This window comes from Amphiura filiformis, chromosome 18 (genome assembly GCF_039555335.1).
Source record: "Amphiura filiformis chromosome 18, Afil_fr2py, whole genome shotgun sequence".
NCBI lineage: Eukaryota > Metazoa > Echinodermata > Ophiuroidea > Amphilepidida > Amphiuridae > Amphiura > Amphiura filiformis.
In genome coordinates, this window is record NC_092645.1 from 28,974,058 (window position 1) to 28,999,900 (window position 25,843).

At 37.6% G+C, this 25,843-nt stretch overlaps 1 protein-coding gene and 1 non-coding gene across 2 annotated transcripts; both read right to left on the reverse strand.

Annotated features, from left to right (window-relative positions):
* On the reverse strand, positions 1–25,834 carry LOC140140101 (adenosine 3'-phospho 5'-phosphosulfate transporter 2-like). The gene is made up of 10 exons (XM_072161929.1): positions 25,780–25,834; positions 10,702–11,139; positions 9,539–9,660; positions 8,383–8,537; positions 6,065–6,172; positions 5,027–5,124; positions 3,613–3,705; positions 2,843–2,954; positions 1,958–2,027; positions 1–1,057 (listed from the first exon to the last, which is right to left on the reverse strand). Exons 2-10 carry the CDS (start codon positions 11,083–11,085, stop codon positions 883–885), a joined length of 1,317 nt encoding a protein of 438 aa, XP_072018030.1. The 5' UTR covers positions 11,086–11,139; positions 25,780–25,834; the 3' UTR covers positions 1–882.
* Trnas-uga (transfer RNA serine (anticodon UGA)) lies at positions 3,295–3,370 on the reverse strand. Its single transcript has one exon. It is a non-coding gene; the product is annotated as a tRNA-Ser (tRNA).
* Positions 25,835–25,843: the final 9 nt, after the last annotated feature.

Here is a 25,843-nt window from a genome sequence, read left to right on the forward strand (position 1 = left end):
AGGTTCCAAATCCTATCTCTTCTCTATTGACAAGCAGAGGTCCCAGGTTCATATCCTGGACAAGGATAAAGAATTTTTTCTTCCTTGGCCAACTCAAGGGAGAAATACATCAGTGCAGGGACTGCCTTTTGAGCAATTGCTCTCCTACTGCTCTCCTTAAATCTGATATAAGAGTGTTTTTAGCTCTCCTCAGTGAACATTATGTCCCTATATTCTATTGTAAATGCTCCAAACAGCTTTCCTTGAAGCTCTCCTTGATGGCCCCAGAAGAGCTATTTAATGCTCACCTGAAAATTTCAAATGGCAGTCCGTGTCAGTGCATGGCATTAACCTTGAGCACTACGTGAATTGTAGTCACCCCATAAGTTGTTTTGATGGACAAACCTAATTTCTAGCCAAGACACTGACAAGGACATAATAGCCCTAACATATTTTGGCTTATTTCTTACACTACCCATAATGCATCTTTCCTGCACTGAAAAGCAGGTTACACATAAAAGCACCAGGGTTGCCAAATCAGCGACTTAAAGCCCAATTATGCGACTTGAACTATTCAATCCTGTGACTTGAAAATGCCTAAATGAATTCACAACTTTTGGGTGACTTTAGAGGTTGAGCAAAATGATTTTAGCCTCTTTTCAGTGAATGTTGCTAAAAAATCAACTAATCATGATGTTTTTAAAGACAACCTTTGGATAAAATTCACAGAAAATAATAATTATTAGACTAATTTGGTCTGAAAATGCTGAATAAAAAAGTTATGTGATAAGTTATATTCTGATATTTTGGGCTGATTTTTGCAAAATTTTGGCTGATTTGTGTGATATTTCAAGTGTCGTGCGCATAAAATGGGCTGAACATTTGGCAACCCTGATAAGCACCTTAGACATCAAACATCTGTCTTGAATCGTGTCTCTGCATTCTGTGTCCTCTTTGTTGAATTAATATAATAATTTGTCTTATCTTGTTGGCGATCATATCATCAATTTTTCTCTGGTTTTTGCTGTATACGTTGAAAAAGATGCCTAGGAGAACGAGTATGCCAGACCATATATATCTGCAACAAAGCGATAAAAGAACAAAATATGGAATGTTATTCATGACTGTTACATTCACCCTCGCTTTGAAATATAACATCCTCGTAATTTACCATAAAACAACATACACGGTACACACAGATTTGCTAACAGTCCAGTCAACAAAGCTTTGAAAATCTTGGCAGAATTTCATTCAAATGAAGTACAACATATCTTGAACAAGACAATAAATAATAACATAAAAAAAGTATTTTGGGAAACAATACCAATCATGGCCTCAAAACAGAATGTGCCTGGTTATTATTGTTTTAAGGGGGTACTACACCCCTCGATAAATTTGTGTCTGTTTTTGCATTTTTCTCAAAAACTAATAACACAGTGGTAACAAAAGTTATGTATATTATTGGGGCAAGGAATCCAATTACTACACTGGAATTTCAGTGACCCAAGACAAGCGGTTTGTTATTTATGCTAAGAAATAAGGTACCGCTAGTATGTACCTCATTTCCTATCATATATTCTGAATGGCTTGTCATGAGTCACTGAAATTTCAGTGTAGTAATTGGATTCCTTGCCCCAATAATATACATACCTTTTGATACCAGTGTGTTATTATTTTTTGAGAAAAATGCAAAAATAGTCACAAATTTACCACAGGGGTGTAGTACCCCCTTAAGTAAATTTGTTAATCTTTTGTGGTCTGTGCTGTGTCGAGTGTACACAACCGTGAATTCAGAGGAGATAAACCACCATGCTGATTGGCTAAACAATGGTCATAACAACAAGAGAATTGCACGCATTAGTCATCGGAACATAGGAGAGGAGACCTCGCCTCTTATACTCCATCCATTATCACCATCTCGAGCCGACCACAGAAGTATTAAAAAATTATTTTAGTCTCAGAAATTTAGAATACTTACTGCTGTGTAAAAGGTTTTGTAAAAAACAAGAATGATAGAATGATGGTAACAGCCTTCCTACAAGTTGTGACTGCAAGGAAAAACAACAAGAAAAGTGTGTGCTTGTTTAGAAATATTGATACACAAAATTAATATCAAGTTAATTACCCCACAAACAACTAAGTTGCCTAAATTTTGGTAAGTCAGTGCTGTTACCTGGCAGTGGTGTACCTGTCTTCACCGACAACCGTGGACCCTTATTGTGTGTGTGATGAAAGTGTGGTGAAACCGTGGACCCACACACACAGACATATCATAATCCAAACTTCTTTGATATTTCACCGCTAACCGTGGTCCTGGTATTACACCTACCATAGAGGACCCTACCCCATATGCAAAGTTATGCTGTATAGCACCCTCTGCCGCTGTCCTACGACCGTGGACGTCCACGTTTCGCAGTTTATGGTTTTTCACTACATAAGTGAGGACTCAAAGTCCACGTTTGTAGGTGAAAACAAGCGCAACACTGCAAGGTAACTTGTGTGCTATCATGCCTGCATATTGGGCTATTCAGTTGAAATCCATACACCTGTATGGAAGACATGACCTTATCTTCCATACAGGGAGTGTGTATTTCAAATAGGGTCACCTGAACGGGCGAGTCCCTTTAAAATCAACACCCCCTGTGTGGGAGATTAAGGTCATGTCTTCAATAAGAGGCATATGGCTCTAATATCAGACTTGTGCAATAAAAGCCCATAGTGACAAGGTGAAATGTCACAATTTTCTTGTCCTCGGTTGCCTGTGTCAAATCCAAGTGTCCACAGTTGCGGGTGAATACGGGTATGAATGGGTGCGTGGTGTGGTTTTTTTATTGATTTGTTGTTGTTGTTTATTTGCTCTTACCTGTTACTGCTAATAAAGCACCAAATAGTCTTATAAGAGATAACACAAACATGATTCCCAGATAACCAGTGATAGAAAATATTACTGCATAACCATAGGTTTCTAGTGGATACTGAAATGAGAAACAAGACAACAATGGCATAACCATAGGTTTCTAGTGGCTACAACAATGAGAAACAAGAAAACAATAGCACAACCACAGGTTTCTAGTGGATACTGCAATGAAAAAAAAAGAAAGCAATAGCACACCACAGGTTAACTTTCTAGTGGATACTGCAATGAGAAACATGAAAACAATAGCATAATTATAGGTTTCTAGTGGATACTGCAATGAGAAACATGAAAACAATAGCATAACCATATGTTTCTAGTGGATACTGCAATGAGAAACAAGATAACAATAGCACAATAATTTATTCTTTCCCTCGAATAGGCCACTGAAGAAAATAATCATCCTTGACCAGGATTTGAACCTGGGACCCCTGGGTATCAAGACCAGCACTCTTATTACCACTGAGCTATCAAGGAAGCCAATGGCATCATACGTTATAGTATACCCAAGGTTCCATATCATAACATGGCGACTCTTAGTTAAGATACCAAAGGTCAAAACATGACCGCATCTTTGTCAGATTTCAAAATTAAATAGCACTCTACGGCACTCCATTTTGGTGCCAAACAAATTGAATTTGTCCAAAAATCAAGTTGTGCTAGCCAAAGTTAGATTATGGTTTGAAAAATGCGAAGTGAACTTTGACACAAAAACTTACCTGGTAACAAAATCTGAAGGCACTTAGTAAACTCCCATGTAAAAGTAGTCCTATAAAAATATAAATGAAGCCAATACCATAGGAATATAAAACCTGAAAAATAATAGGAACAGAAAACTTAGTTAATTCAAGTTACTTGAGAACATTTCTCTCAATTGCCATTAATTATTGCCAATGGGCATGTGACTATTTAAATCTTGCATTATAACATCTCTAGTGACACTAGAGATGTTGCTCAATTTTGTCAAACTTTGCATGAATCAAAATTGATTCTCACTAACGCATCTGGAGAGAATCATGTGAGAATCGACTGATCGTATCTTCAGAGATGTCACAGGCTGACCCAAAAAAATCCTGAACTTGCCCGTTTAAGGGCCCACGGTGGGGTCCAGCCAGATGGTTTCTGCACATTTAGCACCACAGTAAAGGCCATTTCAAAGGGTAAAAAGAACAGTTCAAAGCTCCTGGCTTGTTCTACACTTTTAATAAAAAGTGCTTCCTTCTTCCAGAAAACATGCTTTAAAGTTTTCAGTTTCCTATACTTTTATGTACAAGAGACACTCTTAAAAAAGTTTTTTGGCTTTATTTTTTGGCCTTATTGGACAATATGGCTGATGTTGATATATGTGAAGCAGAAAGATAAGACAATAGGGCCACTCCAAAAGCAACAAAAAAAAGAAAAAATTAAAAAAAAAAAATTAAAAAAAAATTTTTTTTTTAATATAATTTTTTTTTTTTTGAAAATCCGGATTTTTTTTTTTAATCCCAAAAATCCGGAAATCCGGATAAATCCGGAAATGTGACATCTCTGTATCTTACCACGTACAGAATGGTTTGGGGGAGAATCAATTCTGATCAATACCAAGTTTAGGAGAATCACTGCAAGAACAAGATTCTCCGATTCTCGCTAAATTTGAAGTGCTGGTGTTTTCCTCTTTTAGAGTCATTAACACCTGCATATGCCTTGGTGCCCCACAAATGTGCCACTTTGAGCTTTGATCAACAATGGGCAACAATTAAAAAGTCTGAAAATAGGCTGGGGTCCAGGGAATGTCTAGACCCTCTGCTCCCTTGCGTGGTCCAGGAGCAACACCCCGGTGGGGGTACAGGAGCAGGAGCATTTCTAAGAATGTAAACCTTAAATTTGAAGCTATTTCCTGACATCAAATTAGCATGTGATAGCTGAATTGCCAAAACAAACTTTTACCCCATCAACACATCAAAGCAACTGTTTCATCACATGCCCATTTGTATGTGTGCAGCATGTTTAAATATGTGTACATATGCACTTTGAGTAAATGCTCACTATTTGAAGCTGCTCTCAATGAAGTTCACTCTAATGTCACCGAGTGCACTTGACTCAACTGACATTGCCCTGTCAAAAACCTTTACCTCTCTTGGTTTAATAACTTACCACTTCTGTGTTACTGGCATGATGAGATTTCATAGCTTTTTCTTGCACATTACCAATGACTGCATCGGCACATAGTGCTAATGATATCATGATGATACCTGGATTGGAAGAGAAGGATGATCAATTCAAATTAAATCACGGAATATGTTTGGGTAATAAGTGGCAAATGAAGAGCAGAATGACATGAAAGGAAGAATTACGCAATGTTATATGACTGGTTCAATTCCCATTCATGCATGCTGCCAGATCGAGGCTCTCCTCGCACATGGCGGAACCATGCTATTTAGATGAGTACAATATACTGTGTGTAGATTGCCAAATGTTCACAGGGCAACTATTGCACTTACCCACTTCTGGCACTGACCAGTCAAAATGCTCACATTGTCACATCCAACTTGCACTTAACAAAACAAGTTTTACGGTTCACAATTTAATAAAGTCACTTCCTCTATAAAGCTATCTCCTAAAAAAGTGGTGCTGTGGTTCATACATCTCTATTTAGCTATATATATCAAGTTCATAAGTGTACTATAGTACTCGGATACGCAACTCCATTTTAGCATTTAAGTTGCACATTTTCATGCGCTTCACTTGAGTTTGTACCTGGTAAAGTCATTCTGGGAGCCAGTCAGTGGGACTAATTAGAAATGCCCCACTCCCACCCTCCCGGCCTATACTCAACCGGAAATTTGCATGCTATGCCATTGATTAGTTTCAGTACCAGGTAAGTAACAGAATTTGCATTATGCTGTGGGTCCTGCCATTTTTCTTATGAAATTTGGGTCACAGCAAAAAAAGTTTGCGAACAATTTGGTATTTGACAGTTAGCCGAAATCACAATGATATTATGACGGAAACATATTTCTATCATGATAAGAAACATGTCTCTATCATAAGAAACATGTTTCTATCATGATAAGAAACATGTTTCTATCATGATAAGAAACATGTTGTTTCTATCATGATAAGAAACATGTTTCTATCATGATAAGAAACATGTTTCTATCATGATAATGATATCATTCGGTTTTCACTTACCTCTTTGGTCAAAATTAGGTGAGACAGTACTATCAGCTAGAATGAAGAATATGAGTCCAACACTCATGCACATGGCTGCTATAACATCTATTATATTGAATCTTTTATCTGAAAATACATGTGAAATGTTAAGGAAGTATGTATGTACGCTGAAAACTGTTTTTGTTATGAAAACTTTATTGTTAGGTCACCTTGCAAAGTCACTGCCATAAGGAATGGCTTCAAAACCCAACTGTTGGTCAACTGTTTTCCTCTCGGCAAGACAGAGATGACAGTCATTGTGCCAAATTGCTGGAGGTACTGGCGTATCCATGCATGGCAAAAATGTTGTGCGAAATATTTTCATGAACTCATTGTGACGTCACTGACTCGCCAAGGAAAATATAACTGATGTAATAATACTTCTTGAAGTTACACAGTTCATGTCTGTTCATATGACAGAAATATTATGAATTTAAATTCTTAACAAATATGAGAACATATTCAGCCTTTTCAGGAGCTGATAAACTGATGAAATGTATGAAAGGTATAACTCATTAAGCCACAAAATAACCCAGTTCTAGGGGCCGACGGACCTTTTAAGTAGGGTCTGTCGGTAAGGCTTTTTTTTTTTTTGGAGGCAGTAATTACCCTAAATTAAATTTCACCAAAATCTGAAAAAAATCTGAAAAAATATCAGAAATCCCAATTCTGGGTCGGTCAGGCATGTAGAAAAGGTTTTTTTCTGTCGCCTTGACACTCGATTATAATAAGAATCAGACAAAATGTCATCTGAAAACAGGCCTTGTCTTTTGAAAATTGCTGGCGAGTGACAAACCACTCTCCTCTAAACTTGTCAGGTGAGCTGTAGGCGAGTGATTTTAATCATTTGTATAATTATTACACCAAATGTAGGCGAGTGATAATAAAAATTCCTTTAAAAGGAATAGGGCGGGCAAATGAAAAATTGTCGAGAGAAATGAAAGAATGAGTTAAGTCAAGTTCACAATTAAAAACAGGGAAAATATGACACAACATCGATTTCCAATGGGGGAATAACACAAAACGTATAAACAAAGTTAAAAGAGTTTTTAGCTTTACACGTTTATACGTTTGTTATTCCCCCATTGGAGGTTGTGTCATATTTTCCTTTCTCTGCTGGTCAGTTGGAACAGATTTTCCCTGTTTTTATATTAACCCTTCACATCATAACAGAAGACGTTTTATGTTAACATTTTTTGTATAAAACATTGTTATAAAACTTTTGTAGATAATAGTTATTTAAAACATTTTCGTAATCATACCTAGAGTTTTTTTAATCATCAGATAGAAAGACTTCTGCTCATCTTCTCTGGTGAGACAACAGGGCTGGGGTATCTTTCCATATCAAAGTTTAAAATCTGTCATATCAATTTCCTCAATATGTTGTTTTGATACAACTTATGAGGGGAAAAGTTTGATTTTACAATATTTCGATATTATTTTTTAACTTTGTAACTTTATTATGATTAACATAACTGTATTTCAAAGCGTCAAAATATATATATTTTGTCCCAACAAAAATAATCCAGGGAATAAAATATTCATTCATATGTTTATTTATTTTATTCAACCTGGGCCATTTCTACTGGTGCACATGCATTCTAATAATTTGTCTATAATACCTTATACAAGCATCAGCAAACACTATTTGTCACAAGATTTGAAAAGTAAATAGCCTATGCACACACTGAACACAATGCACATACAAGCTGTATTTAAGTACATGTGGAAGCTATCAGTATAAAATGATATATATGACCTTCACGATGCTATTAATTTAGCCCAAAGATTAGGAACACTAGGAAAACTGGTGAACTGGTACTGTTCAAATAAAAACATCTGCAAATCTTGCTGCAATTTCCAAATAGTATTTCTATTACTTAAATAATCATTTTTGTTATTTCTTTTAATACAAATAATTACTGCCTATGACGACTTTATCGTATTACTTACATATCAAAATCAAGTAATAATTACAAAACTCGCCGTAAACTATCACCTCTGTGGGTGTTTGGGATATAACCGCACGAATATTTTCTCAACACTGCGGCATGTGAGAAAGTAGGTCAATAGTCAGAGAATACAGGGCGGGTGCGGCACACCGCACCCGCCCAAAAAGGTCTCCTTGAATTAATTTTAGGCGAGTGATCACTCTCACTCGCCCTGGAAAACATACATTTCAAACAGAGTCACCCATGGGTTCAGCTAACACTTCTTTAATTCTCACTCTGTGTCTTTCATAGGAGTGGTATGATTTCACTCTTCGTGTTTGGATCAGAATGTGACAAACCACTTACTTTGTATAAGTACTCCTCCTATCATGACTGGTATAAGTTTACAGCATTTAAATATCACTTGTGTTGGATAGTTGAGATAGCCCACAGCAGAGTTTGACAGACCCATAGTTGCTACTGTCAGAAAGGCCAATATGGCGTATGTTTTTAGGGGAATTCTGTTGAAGGTAAAAATGTTAAGAAACATAATTATATACAAAATGTGTCATTAATTGCATGCTTTCTTTGATAACAAACAAGAAAGAAAGAGGCAACTCCATTGAGATATTCCAGTAGAAATATATACACCCTCTATGGAAGACTCTTACATCGAAGACATGAACTTAATATCCCATACAAGGGGTATAGATATCAAACGGAGTCACCCATTCAGGTAACCTCATTTGAAATTCACACTCCATGTGGCAGATTAAGGGGGTACTACACCCCTGGCCAATTTTGTGCCTATTTTTGCATTTTTCTCAAAATTATAGCACACTGGTGACAAGTAAAATAGGTATATTATAGGGGTAAGGACTACAAGTACTGCACTGAAATTTCAGCAACTCAAGGCAAGTAGTTATTGATTTATTGATCAAATATTGGTTTTCCCTCATTTTTGACTGTAACTCCACAACTGTTGTCTGTGCTGAAATAAAATTTCCAGTGCAGTAGTTGTAGTCCTTGCCCTATAATATACATATCTTACATTTCACCAATGCCCTATAATTTTTGAGAAAAATGCAAATATAGGCACAAAATTGGCCAGGGGTGTAGTACCCCCTTAACGTTACAAAATGCGTCTCTTCCATAGATTTCAACTGAAATGACCATTTGATAACATTTTTTGGTGCAGCTTTCTGCAAGAGTTGGAAGCCCAGTCATCCAGATTTGAAGAGACCCTAGAGGCTGAAAATTACTTAATACCCCAAACATGATCTTAAGTTGCATGATTTTGCAGATGGCAGAAGTGGAAGTAGATGTGATAGTTCACATTTTAGTCCATTTGGGTTCCTCAAGAGAGTGACGTCAGTTCTTTGGCACTCAAGTGATGATGTGGAATGTCAGCCTCGAGTAATGTAAACACGGCTATATACAGAGTGAATCAAAATTATAATTTTAAATCTCAAAAAATTACAGAAATCCTCTTCTCATTTATAAGCTGGTGCAATATACATACCTTCTTTCAGCTGGCTCTTTTAATTTTTTTTCAGTAACTCCAAACACAATATAGGAAGCAAACTGAATCAATGTCAGGTACCAGCCAAACGGTTTGAATCCTTCAAGGCGAAATATTAACTCCTGTGGAAATATAATGTACAAGATAAAAGAGTTATTAACAAGTCTTGAGCTAACTAGCATACTGAAACTGATGTTGGGATCGACCATACCATGGACTAGATATAATAATAGACTAGTTTCACCAACACCCAAAGTTCCTGTGCTTTGATGCTGTGAAGTATATATATAGGGCTGATTGTTCCATCGTGCAAGTAACAAATCATGATAGTGTTGTGTGACATGCCTTCACGTTTACACAATAGGGGCATAGGGCATTGCCTGTCTTCACATTTACGCCACAGACCATAAATTATTATGCAGTATGTGCGAAGCAGTTTCGTCTCTCGCACTTCATACAGTAGAACAATTTTTGACTTTAAGCAATTTATACAATTTTAATTTTTTACACTTCAGCTGGGATCACTGAATAAGCCTGTAACTGCTGTCTTTATTTATTTAACAAACTGTTACATGCAGTGGCCAAGTGCACAAAGATTATGTACCGGTACTAAAGCAATGAAAATCATAAAAGGACTTAAATGATCAATTAGCTCCATTCAAAATCAGTGTTAAACTGTCATGAGAGCACACTTTACTTTAATGTTTTAATGTTATTGCATCAATTAGCACCAGTCAAATTCAGAGACCTTTCCACTGATTAATTTGATAACCAGGCAGGTTTGGTTCACCCCAAAGAACTGCTCTGGCAGGGCTTGCTCTTTAAAGAGGCCATCCCACTTTTTTAAAAGTTCATGGGAATTAGTCAAGGTTGAAATTTATACAGGTAACTTCTGTTGTCTGTCATCAAAGTAACAGACAGTGGATAAAGTCAGTTGACTCAGTTCCTCTGTGGGTTTCCGTAACTTTTTAAATCATAGTGAAATCACTTATTGATAATTCTGTCTAAAATTTGGTTCACCTCAAGTATCGAATTGTGCATATATGTATTCAGTATACGGGCAAGGCTGGTCTGTCAACACGCTTGCACTGCATCGTAAGCATTCAAGCATTGACATCTCTACCGAGCTTGAGGTGAACCAAAGCATATTAGTGTTTACTCACCTGCATATACCCGTATATAAGATAAAAGAAGAACACCCCACCAACACACACTATAAACTGAACCGGTTTGGTCCATTTATAAACCGGCAACCCAACTACATAAAGTTTATCCAGTGTTGCCTCACTCTTTGCTTGTTTCTCATATTCAGAAGATGATATATCAACCACATGTTGCTGTGTTTTTAGTTTAGACTCCAAGTTCGGTTCCTTGTGTTCGGGATCCATGAGGTAATCCGCTGCTAATTTTAGTTTGTTGCTATCAATGTTAGTTCCCCTGGAGCCAAATGATTTGGACGTTAATGGCCGTGTTCCGTGATGACTGAAGGCGTATATTGCTGTGTTTGTTACCGCCATTTTGAGTGGGCGCTTAAAATGAAAAAACATGACTCGGTTGCAGAATTTAGAACTTCATTATTGGTTGATAATCAGCTTACAAACCTGAAGAAGAAAAGGATGGAAAATTAACATATTTTATTTTGGTTCTCATCCCCTCCCTTCCAAGTTTCAGGGATTAGTCAGCTTTTTTCTTTGGATCATTCAAAAAATTGAAGACTTTTGAATGCTTTTTGGTGGTTTATGCTGTTCATTGTTGTGCTAGAACCATTGGAGTACGTAGGAACAGAGAAGATGTTCTCTGGTAGGAAATACCCATACAACGGTGCAGGGTTCGGTTTTCGAAAAAGAACAGAAAACCTACATGCACCAGCTAAAGAAAAAATCTGTAGTAAATTTCAAAAGGTGGTTCTTATCACCACAATGGTTGCACCTTGAGCTATTAAAAATGAAATTTAAAAACATGGTACTTAAGGTGGTACTACACCCCCTGATAAATGTTGTGACTAATTTTGCATTTTTCTAAAAAAATAACTACACACTGGCAACAAAAGTTATGTATATTATAGGGGCAAGGAAACCAATTACTTCACTGAAATTTCAGTGGTTCAAGACAAGTGGTTCACATTCTAGCGGTACCTCTTTTCTTATAACACCGCTTAGTCACTGAAATTCAATTGTAGTAACTGGATTCCTTGCCCCTATAATATACATAACATAAATAGTCACAAATTAATCAAGGGTGTAGTACCACCTTAACTGCAAAAAAATATTGCAGATAAAATAATGCTGGAAACCTATGTTATGTGACACAAATACGACACAGCATTAAAGTTTAATTTTGAGAACACTTCAATGAATGCCTTGACAAACACTAAACTGACAGGCGATGAAGGACTATTATAACACAGATAATTAAGCCCGCCAATATAGAATCTAATTTTTTTTACCACTGACAATTGGTGAAAAAATAAATGAAAATTCACCTTCATAAACACCCCCTTTTGGAAATATTGCCTCTTTCAAATCCACAAGAAAGTTGTTAAATTTTGCTACGAACACATGCCAATCATCTGACCTCTTCCATGTTATGATGAAGTTTAACGAATTGACTTGACCTTGTAAGCTTAGCTTTAGAAACTGTTTCTAACTCTATCTAATTCCTAAAAAATAAATTATCAATCTACATGGTTGTAAACATGGCTGCGGATAATGAAATTCTAAAATGGCGACGGTGTGCAAGATCGGCATCTTACTTTTGGCTGACGATTAAGGAATGATTGGATCGCATCTATCCTTGTTGAGCTCTGGACAAATCCAAACATGTAGGACTCAGTACAAAAATAAAGCTCTACCAAATTCCAGATGTGAAGGCCTGTTATTGGAAATATACCAATCGTTTGTCACTCAGCCTCAGCGATGGAGTAAAAATTCACCCCAGGGGTTGTACAGATAATTAAAGACGGAGAAAAAGACTAATTTGCGTCTGACGTCACTGTCAATCAATTCCCTACGATCTTTGATTGGTTAATAGCGCGTAAAAAGGAAGGTTGATTTATCTGGTGCCGAATGAAAAAAAGGAATAGCAGAAAATGGTGAAAAATTACGTACTTTGACAAGACAACTTTTCTAATTATTGTTGACATGGTGCCTTCGCCTTCAGGAAAGACCAGGCTTCCCGTTAGTGTGCGTCATTGCGTCCAGACGCGTATTTTACAAATTTGGACGCAAGTTCACATGGCTAATCAAGTATTTTGCGTCCATATCACATGCATGAGGACGCAGACAAAACTTCGAAATTTTATCATTAATTGATGATAAAAATACCTGCTAAGAATTGAAGTAAATTCTGCAATATTTGTAAATGCAACGTCAGGAAATCGTGCACTTTTTGCATGCTTTCCTAACGATCGTTGTTTGTTGGCCCAGCTGGGGAAGTCCTGATATTAATTTGTTTACAAGCTGAACACGTGCCGCTAATGTGCCGCTAACGTGTGGTTAATGTTTATTTAATTATTTATCACAACCTGACAATATTCAATTTTTAATATTTTAAGTTTATTTTCTAATAAATAATCTAGGTTTCCTTTATTAGTATTATTGTTACGATGAATAAAAACAATTTTAAAGACAAAATTCAAATGATAACCCTTTTTCGTATTATTTGTGGCAGCACACTAGTTTTAGCTTTGTAGCATCAACAGCACGTTAATTTAAAAAAAAGAAAGCGAAGTAAAATTACGAACGAAAATTTGTTCCAGATTGACAGACTTTGCTCATGTTTTTGCACCTGTTTTTGACCACCTTTCGAAACAAAACTGACACAGAAATGAGAAAAATTACCATAGCGAATGGAGATGGAATGTCACGGTGAAAATGCACTTTAATTTTTTTTAACAATCAACATTTGATGAGGTGTAGACCCGGGGTATGTGTGTATCGTCATAATCGTGAATTTCAGATGGACGCACAAAAATCTGTCTGGACGCAAGTTTTTGCAACCTCGTCAGCAAACTTGCGTCATTACGGACGCACATTTTTAAAACCTTAACGGGAACCCTGGGAAAGACACTAGTGACTATTTTATAAACAAACAGTGCTTGAGATGCAAAGTTCGCAAACTAGTGAAGTCTTATCCCATCCCATTCTAATCTCCATCTTCAATTATAACCACCATGACGGACCACAGGTCATGACCAGGTCATTATAGTGGCACTGCACTGTGTGGCAGTGCATAACTTGCATACATTCATGCATGTGCATTGCACCGGGCATTGCAATTGATTCATAACCTCATTAATATACGAGAAGCCTGTGATCCAATCAAAAGAAATTGATTGCCTGACCACACACTAATTGCGCGGTCATTATAACTCACAAATGACTCCAGACGCGCTACAATGACTTCTGCGCGCACGCACGTGCATACGCTATTTAGTGTTATGGCAACGCACATGCCTAGGCGATGCCGTTACGCTTCTGTGATTGGTAGCTCTTGTTGTCAGCGCGAATGTTAAATTCGACCGTTCGATTTTTTTGAAGGGTAAGTAATAACTATTGCCGTACTATTATACATGTACGCTGTCTTTCCTATTTGGCGAGGATGAGAATATTGACCTCCTCGTCTCTTTACAGAGAGGTAGACATGACAAAAGACTGTTCCGCTTATGTCCAAACACTCAAGTATCAGAAGGATGGTCCGCAATAGCGTGATTCACGTAACATGAATAGGGATTAAAAAGCTGTCAAGTAGAACCATGTGCTTCAAAGTCAGAAAGTAGCAAATGGTAGTCATTAAAAGTTATTTTTAAAGAGAAAATCCAAAATATAAATAAAATAATTAAATATTTTGCAATTCTCTACTTTGGACGCGGGCGGGAAACAGGAAACTAAGAATCAATTGTAATTGGCCTTATAGAAAAATTATCAAATTCGTGGACATTGTGGAACATTCAACTACGCTTGTTACTCCGCGACTAATCATGCTAACTACTGCTTGCGCATTAACGCTACTCTCACGCGTCCATATTAGCGAGGCTATCTGCGTATAACTGCTTACTACGCACAGCCAAGCAAAGAGTATGTTCCACGATGTCCACGAATTTGATAATTTTTCTATAGTTAGGTAGTAGACATGATCACATTTTGAACATGTGAGGGCGGGCTTCATTAAGCTTACTTGTGATCCAAGATCCTGTCTTAACTGTGTAATCCAATAGGAAAATGAAGAACATTTGGATTTTGACCCTTAAAAAACTCCAACCTACATAGCATGATTTTTAGAAAATCTGCATTTGATATTAAATATTTGATACTATCAAGTAATGAAAGCCACATTTCATGAAACATTTGCGAAAGTTTTGTAAAATGGCCCTTTTTTGTGCTCAAAAATTTAGCATATTAAAATACATACACACATGTTATGACATAGTCATAAGAAGCCATTGATAATGCTGGGACACACAATTTGGCCCATTTTGGGACATTCAGGCGAGCATACTTTTCCTCGTAACATTGCCAATCATTGCCAATTATATTTATAGGCCTATATACATGATTGACCCCTCATCTTTTAAGTTAAATGATTCTCTTTTTAATGAATGTTGGAGAGTAACCAGAAAGAAGAAGAAGAAGAAAGCAATTTTAATTTAGATGAATTTATTAAATTTCAAAATCTTATGAACATGCCTAGTTGGAAACAGGACACCTCGCCCACACGCAACTTCGCCTACACGGCATCTCGCCTACGTGCCATCTCGCCCCCTATGCAATGCAATGCATTGCAATGGCGGTTGTGGATGTATCATGACGATCGATGTGACAGGAAGGGTCGTGTGTTCCTGTGTTGGTAGCAGACTGTACGATCAAGGATTCGTTCCAATGAATGCGCGGGAATATTCAACAAATTTGTGTGTGTGTGTGTGGGGGGGGGGTATGTGTGTGCGTTTTATAAATTGAGGCCCATAACGTCCGGGTCCCGGTGTAGATTATGTTCGGTTTTTAACACACCGTGCTGATGTGATTAGGCCTATAACAATATTTTTAAATATTTTAATATGTGTATGCATTTTTTCAATATGCATTTTAATAATTTGATAACTTCGTGTTAAAGTGTGTTATACGGGAATTTTTATTAAGATAATTATAAAGAAAAATATGGCAGTCTTAATTTTCTTAATACCATTGATTGTTAAAACTTTCAGCCTACTTTTAATAACTTGATAACGTGATAAAGTGTTTGAAATAAATTTTTGGCCATTTTCAGCGAGCAGGGCCTGTGCTGTGCGTTTCGCCCCTTTTTACACCGCGGGTATTTGCTGCCGACGATTGCTTGACAAGTCCCCCGCGTGCCTGCACACCGCCAGCCAAACCACGGAATGGCCCGGAAATGGAATATACTGGATACGTTGCGTGCTACGGTCACAGTGCCATTGATTTACCCATGTCATACCCGGCGATTTCGCGGAAGTCTTTACTTGCCAGCAGCGTGTTGGAGGACGGGTAGTGTGCACAACAAAAACATTGTAATTGCGGGCCGTGTTAAAACATGTTTAATGCTTGTAAGTCCGTACCATGCATAGGCCTACACGATTGAATTGTGATACAAAATCATAAGGGTAATGAAAGTTGATTCCAAGTTTCCCATCATCGGCATCACTTTTTTACATCATATTAGCTTATATTTTCACGAACAATAATTAATTTAATATGTCCAAAATTTAGGCCTTATAAATGTATTTTTATGTTAAATCCTTAGGCCCATGTATTTTATTTTTACAGGTATGTTTTCATGAACAAAAGAATCAATTAGGCCCTATTATATGTGTTATTTTATTTTACAAATTATGTTTACTTACTTCATATAAGTTCATACTTTTTAGTGTTAAATTAATTATGGCCAGTATGGCCTAATAATTTATATAATATGGCCAAAAAAAGCGCTTGCGAGTTTTGTGTATTTTTATTTAATTAACCGAATCATTCATTTTACCGGCTCAAACTCACTTAAAATAAAGTTTGAAATGTTCAAAACTTTTAAAACTTGCAGTCCTATAAAAGATATTTGCAGACCTATAAAAGATATTAAATCAGAGAAGATCTTCTTTGACATAGCCTAATGAAACAATTAAGGGAAAAAATATTTGCCAAATTTTTCAAAGACAAATGCACACAACTAGCAAAACAAACGCCAGCAGCATGCAGCTTTGAGATATTTTGTGGGGTGCTGTGCAGTGACTTATGCCCCATTTTTGCACCGCGTGTTAACGGCGGATATTAGCTACCACTTACACGAAAACGCCGGGTGTGATTATGTTCAATCAATGGTACCGTGATCCAAGCACGCAAGAATGCCAGAATACACCGATGTACCTTCCTTGACAAGGCCGGGCCCCGCGCGCGGCCGCATGCCATACACATGCACACTGATGTACGATCGATTGCTTGACAAGTCCCGGGTCAAGTATGCTCTCAGTTTGATTAAGACCCCGAGAATTATACGGGCCATGTTTTGTGCTTATGACGTAGGCCTATCGGAGGCACGCGAAGAAGAAAAAGTTGCAAATGTTTGCAAAACTGATTAATACTAAATACGATTTCGGTAAAATTTTTATTTGAGGTTATTCTTAATCAAATATTATTAGTAGGCCTATTAACGTGCTCCCTTATAGGCCTACACATCCAAAGACCCATCATTTTCTTATTGTTTTCACGCAAAAGGCCAGCTCCCAAGATCATTTTGTGGAAAAGTCCTAAGTTTTAGAATATGGCCCAGAAAGAACTCTTTTTTTAGGGGGGGGGGGGTCTTCCCTCGAAAAGCCTCATTTGTTAGCAACTGCCCTCGAAAGACCTCTTTTTTGGATCCTACTCCTATTTATTGCACAATTTTGCCCCGAAATAGCTTATGAGCGAAAATGAAAAATGTTACTTTTATGCGCATAAAAACTGAATCTGGAATCTGTGTTTTGTTTTCTTTCTCCTATAAATTCTATAATGACTTTGGTTTGTTTATTTGTTCTCTCTCGTCCACTCCGCATACACACCCACCCCAACACTCCATACACACCCCTTCCTGAACACATCTCGAACAATCAAGGGCGGAAATTGATAATGTTACGTTTCCGCGCATAACTCCGAATTTGAATTTTTTGTTTTGTTTGACGGTGGTGTTTGTTAGAAATCAGTAAAGAAATATGATGTGCATATGAATAATATACAAGAAGGTATACACATGATAAATGAAAGAAATAATAATTATAATAATAGAATCAAGGAAGGAATTACTTTAGACAAGTGTTAATTGTATGTATACGACATCCGAGTAATCCGAGCTTCCAAATGTGTTTGATAAGCCTAGATAGGGAAGACCTATTCGTAGACGGTGCGCACATGAACAGACAAAATACGGGGCAAAATAATGATTTATATGAAGTTTAAAATGAAATCATGCATGGTATTTGATAGACCTAGAAGACGCGGTGCGCGTGTTAACAGGATCTAGGAAAAATAACGAGTTATATGAAGTTTAAAACGAATCATACCTGTATAAGGGACCGTTCATTATTTCCACCGGGAGAATACATGGGGGGTCAGATGGTTTTTGTCAGGCAAAAAGGGGGGGTCAGATGGTTTTTTAGTTATTGAAAGGGGGGTCAGATGGTTTTGCATCTCAAAAATCCTGGAGCTTCAGGGGGCTTCGCCCCCTGGACCCCCATCTGGAACATTGCCCCTGGACCCCTGACCATTAGATTTGCGCTTTGCATGTCAGCCGACACTTTGGTCCTAGTCCGGACCTCATCTGTTTTTCACCTGCCACGGTGTGAATTGACATAAATTTGCACCAAAAGTAAGTAATTTATTATAACATTTTGAAAAAATGGGTCATTGGGTAAAACATTCCAAAAAATGGAGAAAAATTCTAGGTTTTGCTTCTAATTTGCCAAATGTACAATACAAATTTGCTGAAATAAGAGAATTTTGAACCATATTTCATATACATGTACACTGCCATTTTCGTAATAGAAAATTAAGAATAATCAAGCTGCTGCACAGTAATGCTGTGGTCAGACTCTTCTTTGTTCTTTTACAATTAAGGAGACAACTACACCACCCCAAACCGCTCCCCCAATACACATCCACTATCAAACCCCACCCCACACAGGTGTCATTTCCATACCCTAGTTAAACTACAAAGCCTCGCCCAAACCACCATGACAGTAAACTTGGGCAATGTATTCAAATACATTATAGAAAATATCATCATCATCATCATCATCATCATCGTCATCATCATTATCATCGTCATCATCATCATCATCATCATCATCGGCATCATCATCATCATAATCATAATACTAATAGAAATTCACCCTTTCAGAAATTATATTATGGTTGTGTGATGGACAAATGTTCCGGACAAATGTGCAGTGACTGCCACTGAGTAGTGAACACACACACAAACCACAGCCACCCTAGCCCCATGGATGGGGTGTATATGTCTGTGTGCATGTTTTCTCTCTTTCAAGAGTTTAATGAATTAGAGAGTTCCATGAAAGAAATTTTAGATATTTTTATATAGTCAAAATATTAATTAAAATATGTATAATTATCAATTATTTCATTAACGATAACAGTAATGATTCTGGGAAGTGACAGATAAATCTAAATAATTTTGTGGATATGTTGGATATTATGACAACAAATTTTGAATCAAATTTAAGATCCATTTTGACATTTTTTGATAATCATTTCACATAATTACATGGATCTAATTGGATCTTCTGTGTCCAAGTTTGAGCCGAACCGAGTCTGTTTGTGTCCGAGTCCGGCAAAAAGTGGACTTGAGTCCGATCGATACATCACCATAGGCGTAGATCCCCCCAATATTTGCCAGGGGGATGCTCCATACAATCATCCCCCCATGTTGGCGCCTGAATATAGGTTTCTGACCACATATTTGCCCATTTTAGCCCCAAAAGTGTAAATTTGGTAAGCGCTTACAGCGCATTTATTCCACTTTTGCACCATATTTCATCAGTTTAGCTTCAAAATATCAAAATTTTGACCCTAAGTTTCCAAACCTGCCACTTGAAAGATTGTTCTTGGTACAAAACAAACTGTAGTCCTATGGATAGTGGTTTGTTCAGGGACCTGTGGTATTGAAGTACATGTACTAGCTGGAGCACAGGGTGGCAATTTGAACCAAAAACTGTGTACATGCATGTGAAATAAATAATATTTTAGAAAAATAAATAAAACAAGTTAAAATACCCTGTGGGGTTCTACCTAGTTGGAAGGTATATGAGATTTTCAGCGATTTTGGTATATTGATGGGTGGCTATTCAGTAAAGACCAATATTTGTGACGTGTCATGTCAAAAGGAGACACTTTTGGGCATGATCATAAATGTGACGTGTCATGTCAAAAGGAGACACTTTTGGGCAGGTTATCAATTTTGAGGTTTGTACATATTTTAAATAATGATATATTTTGCTCCACAATGCCGTTTTCCCCAATGAAATCGGACATTCCTAAGCGAAGATATTGAGTTCGTAAGTTATGGTATTATAAAATTGGAAATTGAGATATCAGCCTTTAAAAATATTATTGACAATGTTGAGAGTAGGAATTACCTAGAAAAATGTCTCAAAAAATGCAAGATGCCAGTTATATTCCGGTCTGAAACTATCAGACAATATTTTAAACATCAATAACATTACAAATTCGCAACAAACCGAAATTGTGAAAAAATCTCCCGATGCAGATTTTTGGCTATTTCTCCATTTACGATCCTGCCCAAAAGTGTCTCCTTTTGACATGACACGTCACAAATGGAGAAATAGCCAAAAATCAGCTGGTGGGTGATTTTTTCACAATTTAGGTTTGTTGCGAATTTGTGATGTTATTAATGCTAAAAATATTCTCTGATAGTTTCAGACCGGAATATAACTGCCATCTTGTTGTTTTTGAGACATTTTTCAAGTTAATTCCTACTCTCAACATTGTCAATAATATTTTTAAAGGTCGATATCTCAATTTCCAATTTTATAATACCATAACTTTCAAACTCAATATCTTCGCTTAGGAATGTCCGATTACGTTGGGGAAAACGGCGTTGTAGAGCAAAATATCTCTTTATTTAAGATATGTAAAAAACTCAAAATTCATAACCTGCCCAAAAGTGTCTCCTTTTGACACGACACGTCACATTTGGAGAAAATCAGAAAAGTGCCCAATTACTGCAATTAGGGTAAATTTAGGTGCTTTTTGTGAAAAATTGGTATACTGATAGCCGGGTGGCAAAAACAGTAAAGGCATAATTTTTCAGCCTGATATGTGGCAGTGACATGATGCGTTGAGGCAGCTGATCCAGGCGCGCATCTATTGCGCGTGTGTATACGTCAGCGCTTTAAGTGTCCACAAGCTGTGCCTATAAATGAAATGCACACTGACATCACTGCTACATGGTGATGAAAAATGGTACAGATGCGAGAAAGTCAGATTTCAAAGGTCTGTGTGGCACATCCCTGTAACCAAAATTACAAAGACCCCACTCCTCCGCAGCAATACTTTCTATTTTGGTTGGTGGGGGGGGGGGGGCATATGATTTTCATGTAGCTCGGAGGGGGGGTCATATGGTTTTTATTATCGGAGAAGGGGGGGTCATATAGTTTTCGGCAGTGACTTTCTGTCTGCTCCCGGCCCCCCCTCCGGTAGAAATAATGAACGGTCCCTAAAGCCAAACAACCTACATCTTTCAAATCTGGGGAAAATAACGAGTTACGTCAAGTTTCAAATTAAATCACAGCTCGTATATCAATAAACACATTTACTGCACAAAATGTTTCCATTTATTTGAAATTTTTTCGTAGCTCCGATGTCTTACAAACATAATGAATTTGATCATTCCAATGTATACTCAGTGGACATGTTAAAACATTACAATACCAAAAAATCAGCATGATCAGGGTTGAAACGTTTTATGTAAAACGATCGAAGGCCTACACTATATGGTTTTATCTCCTGGCCCGGCTCTTGACAGTTCAGTTTCGCACACTAAATTAATACTAGGAGAAACTTAAGAAATAAGGGAAGGATTCGACTTTGAGCTTGTCACCAAGAAATTTAAGAAAGAAGGACTCCGGGAAGGCCCGAATAGACTTTGAGCATTGGTCATCAAAAGGCCCTTCCATCATGAGACGCAGTGTTGTAGTCGAGTCCGAGTCCGAGCCCTTGCCAATTTCTGATGTCCGAGTCCGAGTCCGAGTCCGAGTCCTCAATGTTCGAGTCCGAGTCCGAGTCCTTATGTATCAAATTCAAGCCCCGGGTTTTTCACCAATACTTTATCAACGTAGGCCTATACTTAACCAGAATTTTAGTTCTACATTAATTTCTTGTAAATACATAATTTGCTAGCCTAGTCCCATGCCTAGTATTGTTTTGGGGTTGTGCAATAATTATGCGGAGCCCGGGGGGTGAAATTGCACTGAAAATGCTTATCCCCTCTTGGCCTGCCAAAATTACTTTCCCCCCTTCCCGGCCTGCCAAAAAATCTTTGCACCCCTGTGCACATGCCCCCACATGCCATTTTTTGGGGATCCCAATTAACAATTAAACCTTAAATGCTTTAGAAGCTTTTAGATATATGTTGCGAGCGCAGCGAGCAGGGAAATTTGCATATGTAAGCGTTTCCGTACTGTTTTCTAAGCCTTTTTGGAGCGTTTGATTTGAAAGGTGCCCCATATGTGCCAAAAATTGCTTGTTCCCCCTCTCGGCTTGCCAAAAATTGCTTCCACCCTCCCTTTCGATCAGCCAAACAATTCTTACCTCCTATTTTACTTTCCCCCCATGCTCATAATTTTTGCTCAGCCCCTTGGGTAGCATAAGCCTACCTTGGAAACAGAGTATAATCCCCGGGGTATAATCACAGACCCTGGTAACTTATTAGGCTTGTGTTTTAATGAGGCAAAAGATGCAATATGACAATCAAAATTTGACAACACAACCAAACATCAGGTGCCAAACGAAGGGGGTAGGCCTATGCAGTATATAAATTCCGGGGTGGGGTGGTCACTCACATATAAATGTGGTACGGGTATGTGCGGCGGTCAAGGGTCCCTTTTTCAGGCTCTCCGGCAGTGACCCACATTTGCATCATGCTCCAGTTGATTGAGCCTAAACACTCTAAAAATTGTAGCTCTTTAGCTCAAATTTGGAAACATTTTGAATTTGTTAGCTCCAAAGCCTATAACTTGGCCCAATTTTAGTTCACAGACCTCCACAAATATGTTGGAATATCAGTTCATCAAGCCCCTATTTTGCCCCCAAATCAGTTCTTAGTTCCCAAAGTTCGGCGCCGCACACCCATACCAAAATTCAACTTGAGTGCACCAGGGTATTATTATTATTCATCATGTTCATGTAGGCTTACATTCTAGACTTGCGTCTAACAAAGCAGTCATGTCAAAACAAACGATTATGATTAAATCCATTCAACCGCGAGTCAGACTCAGATGCCAACAACAACCCACCAGGAACCACGGAAATCCATCCAAAAGTGGCAATATAAATAATAAGAAATATGGAAAAACAAAAATAGGACCAAAAAAAAGCCCAACCCCCAAACATGTCAGAAAACAATACCAAATAAACAAAATCAAAAGGAAACAGTACATAATACAGACAGACAGAATATTAATTGATACAGACAAAATAAAACAAACAAAAACGCATAATATACAAAAAAACAATACGATCGTACCAAATTAGTATGTAGTAGGCTACAAAACATTACAAAATAAAGAAAAGGATAACCAAACCAAAACGAGCCAAAATATAACTAGAAACGTAACAAGCAAAAAGCCATAGACCTATCCCAAACAAAGAAAAGCATAAACAATACACTAATTAAAGGAAAAAAAACTAAATTGAAAATATAATATAACCAAAAACCCACTCAGACAAAGCTCTAATAAATCCAAATATAGAAAAACAAATAAACATTAAACAACATAACAAACTATAGCAAGAACCAAGAACAGCAACAAAGCCAAACACTAAAAAAACATTGCGAAATATAAAAGAAGAATATTACAAATTACCCAATAAAGAAAACATGCAAAAGTCCAAAAGACTATTAAAAAAACGGTACCGTAGGAAACGTAGGCCTATTAAATTTTGATGCACTATACTTTCCTTATTTCGGAAACGCAAATTAGGTGAGGGGGAAATACAACAATACTTCTCAACTTCAAATCACTACAGCACCATCATCAAAAACAATCACCTACCGGTATCGACACCGCGCTATTCTCAAGACTACAACAGGGCGTGGTCACTATATTCTCCCATTCATTCAATGGGGCGATTTAATGAATACATCTTTGATAGTACGATCTGAATACACACACATCCTGTGCGCATCGATCGTATACATCCACGATGCCATTGCGTTGCATTGCCGCGATAGCTAATTAGGGGGCGAGATGGCACGTAGGCGAAATGGCGTGTAGGCGAAGTGCATTGTGGGCGAAGTGTCCTGTATTCGCCTAGTTAGGTCACTCATTTAGCTACAAAATGACACCAAACACACTACAATACCTTTTGTTTAAGCAGAGATATAACAATTTGAACAAGTCTCGATTTGGAAAAGCGTAACAAAACCACCATTTTTGGGTGGCGAGTTCAAAACGCGTGGCCAGAGCAACATCATCCACACATGTCATCATCAGTGACAGTGACAGTTAGCTCGAGATACTCTAGCTAAAATACAGGTTTACATTTACTATCTTACATTCATGCATTATCTTGCTGTATTTCAGCTAGAGCTCCAAACAACAAACTTCCGGGTTTTTTTGGAGAACAATACTGTTACGTAAGATGAAGAAGAAACCCGCCTCGGAGCCCGCCCTACTCATTATTTCATTGTACTTATTGCAATTTGCCTCCACACATTACGTAATCAACACAAAGCTTTTGTGAGGATTAGTGAGTGGATAAGAAATTGACAGTGGAGGATACGAAGGACACGCCGATTGTTAGACCGAATAATCAGTCCCAATACAAAATTTACTTGCTGACATTAATCTGTATAGGGACTGAATGGGTTACAACGGTAAAGCTTATGGCAATAGTTATGTCACTTTTGAGTTGCACTTGTACTCACTTGGATATATAACACACTCCAAATTGTTGCTTGTATAACACAGAAAGTTTAGGTGTACAATCGATGTCAAAAACCATTCTGCATTCCAACAAAAACGCTATTTTCAAGTTGCGTTTTTAGCACAGTTTCTCTCGCCACATACTCGTATTTATTTATCTATGCTAATGCCGACTGGGATACATCTCCTCACCATAGCTAGTTTGGTTACGCTCCCTCCACACAATCACCAAGCTGGCTTATGGTATGGCGTCCATCAAATGAGAATGAGACTATCGTATCAACCATAATTACTTCCGCGTTGTCACTGGTTGTCCATGAAAACAAGATTCGTGATTGCGTGGTCATTTCGAAGGTGAAGGCGCAAGAAATTGGAATTTTTTGCACATTTCCAGTGCACATCCAGAAGCTTGAAGTATTGCAATACAGAGATAGGTAAGTTATTATCACGGATAGGGTATTGCAGGGAATGATACAAAATCATTTAGTGGTGAAAAATATCATGTAAAACACAGTGTGGTCGCTAGCAAGTTGAGGATGACAATATCGACATCCTCCGCGAATAGCAAAGTAACAGCGTTAGTACGGCACTAGCCGATTGTTAGTTGTCAATCATGAATTGCCGCAACGTATTAATATTTTACTGCATGGCATTCCGCAAACACCAAGACAAATTATGCCGTATTTTTCCAAAGATCATCTCATATGAAGTAAGCTGAATGCGATCTGTACTTTTGTAACATTCCGATCGCTTTTGATCACCTATTATCGGCGAATTTGCTTGAAAACATGATGTGAGTTCATGTTGTGTAAACATAATTAGCATAGACACAAATGAAATTACGATGCAATACAATGCAATTTGAATGCGCAGCAGATCTATAGAAATAACTTTGCCCGGTTTTATGCAGAATTAGACCCTGTCTGTCTGGTGACAGTGTCACTGACATGGACACTGCATGGTCATGATGGTAGGTATTCATGAAAAAATAAGTCTACAGTTCCGGATTGAGTTTATTTTAATCTTTATCCCTCCTCTATCATGCTAGTTCATACTAGTTTTAAAAAATATAAGTAAAATATACCATTGAACCAATCTGCAAGATATATGAAATTAAAAAGTTGTAGCCACGTCCACAACGGTGTCAG

Coding starts and splice junctions, on each gene's coding strand:
- LOC140140101 (XM_072161929.1), bottom strand. CDS start 11,085: ATGTTTTTTCATTTTAAGCGCCCACTCAAAATGGCGGTAACAAACACA. Junction 8,538..9,538: donor AAAGAGCCAGCTGAAAGAAG/GTATGTATATTG, acceptor TACCTTCAACAG/AATTCCCCTAAAAACATACG. Junction 2,028..2,842: donor TGCTTTATTAGCAGTAACAG/GTAAGAGCAAAT, acceptor TTTTCCTTGCAG/TCACAACTTGTAGGAAGGCT.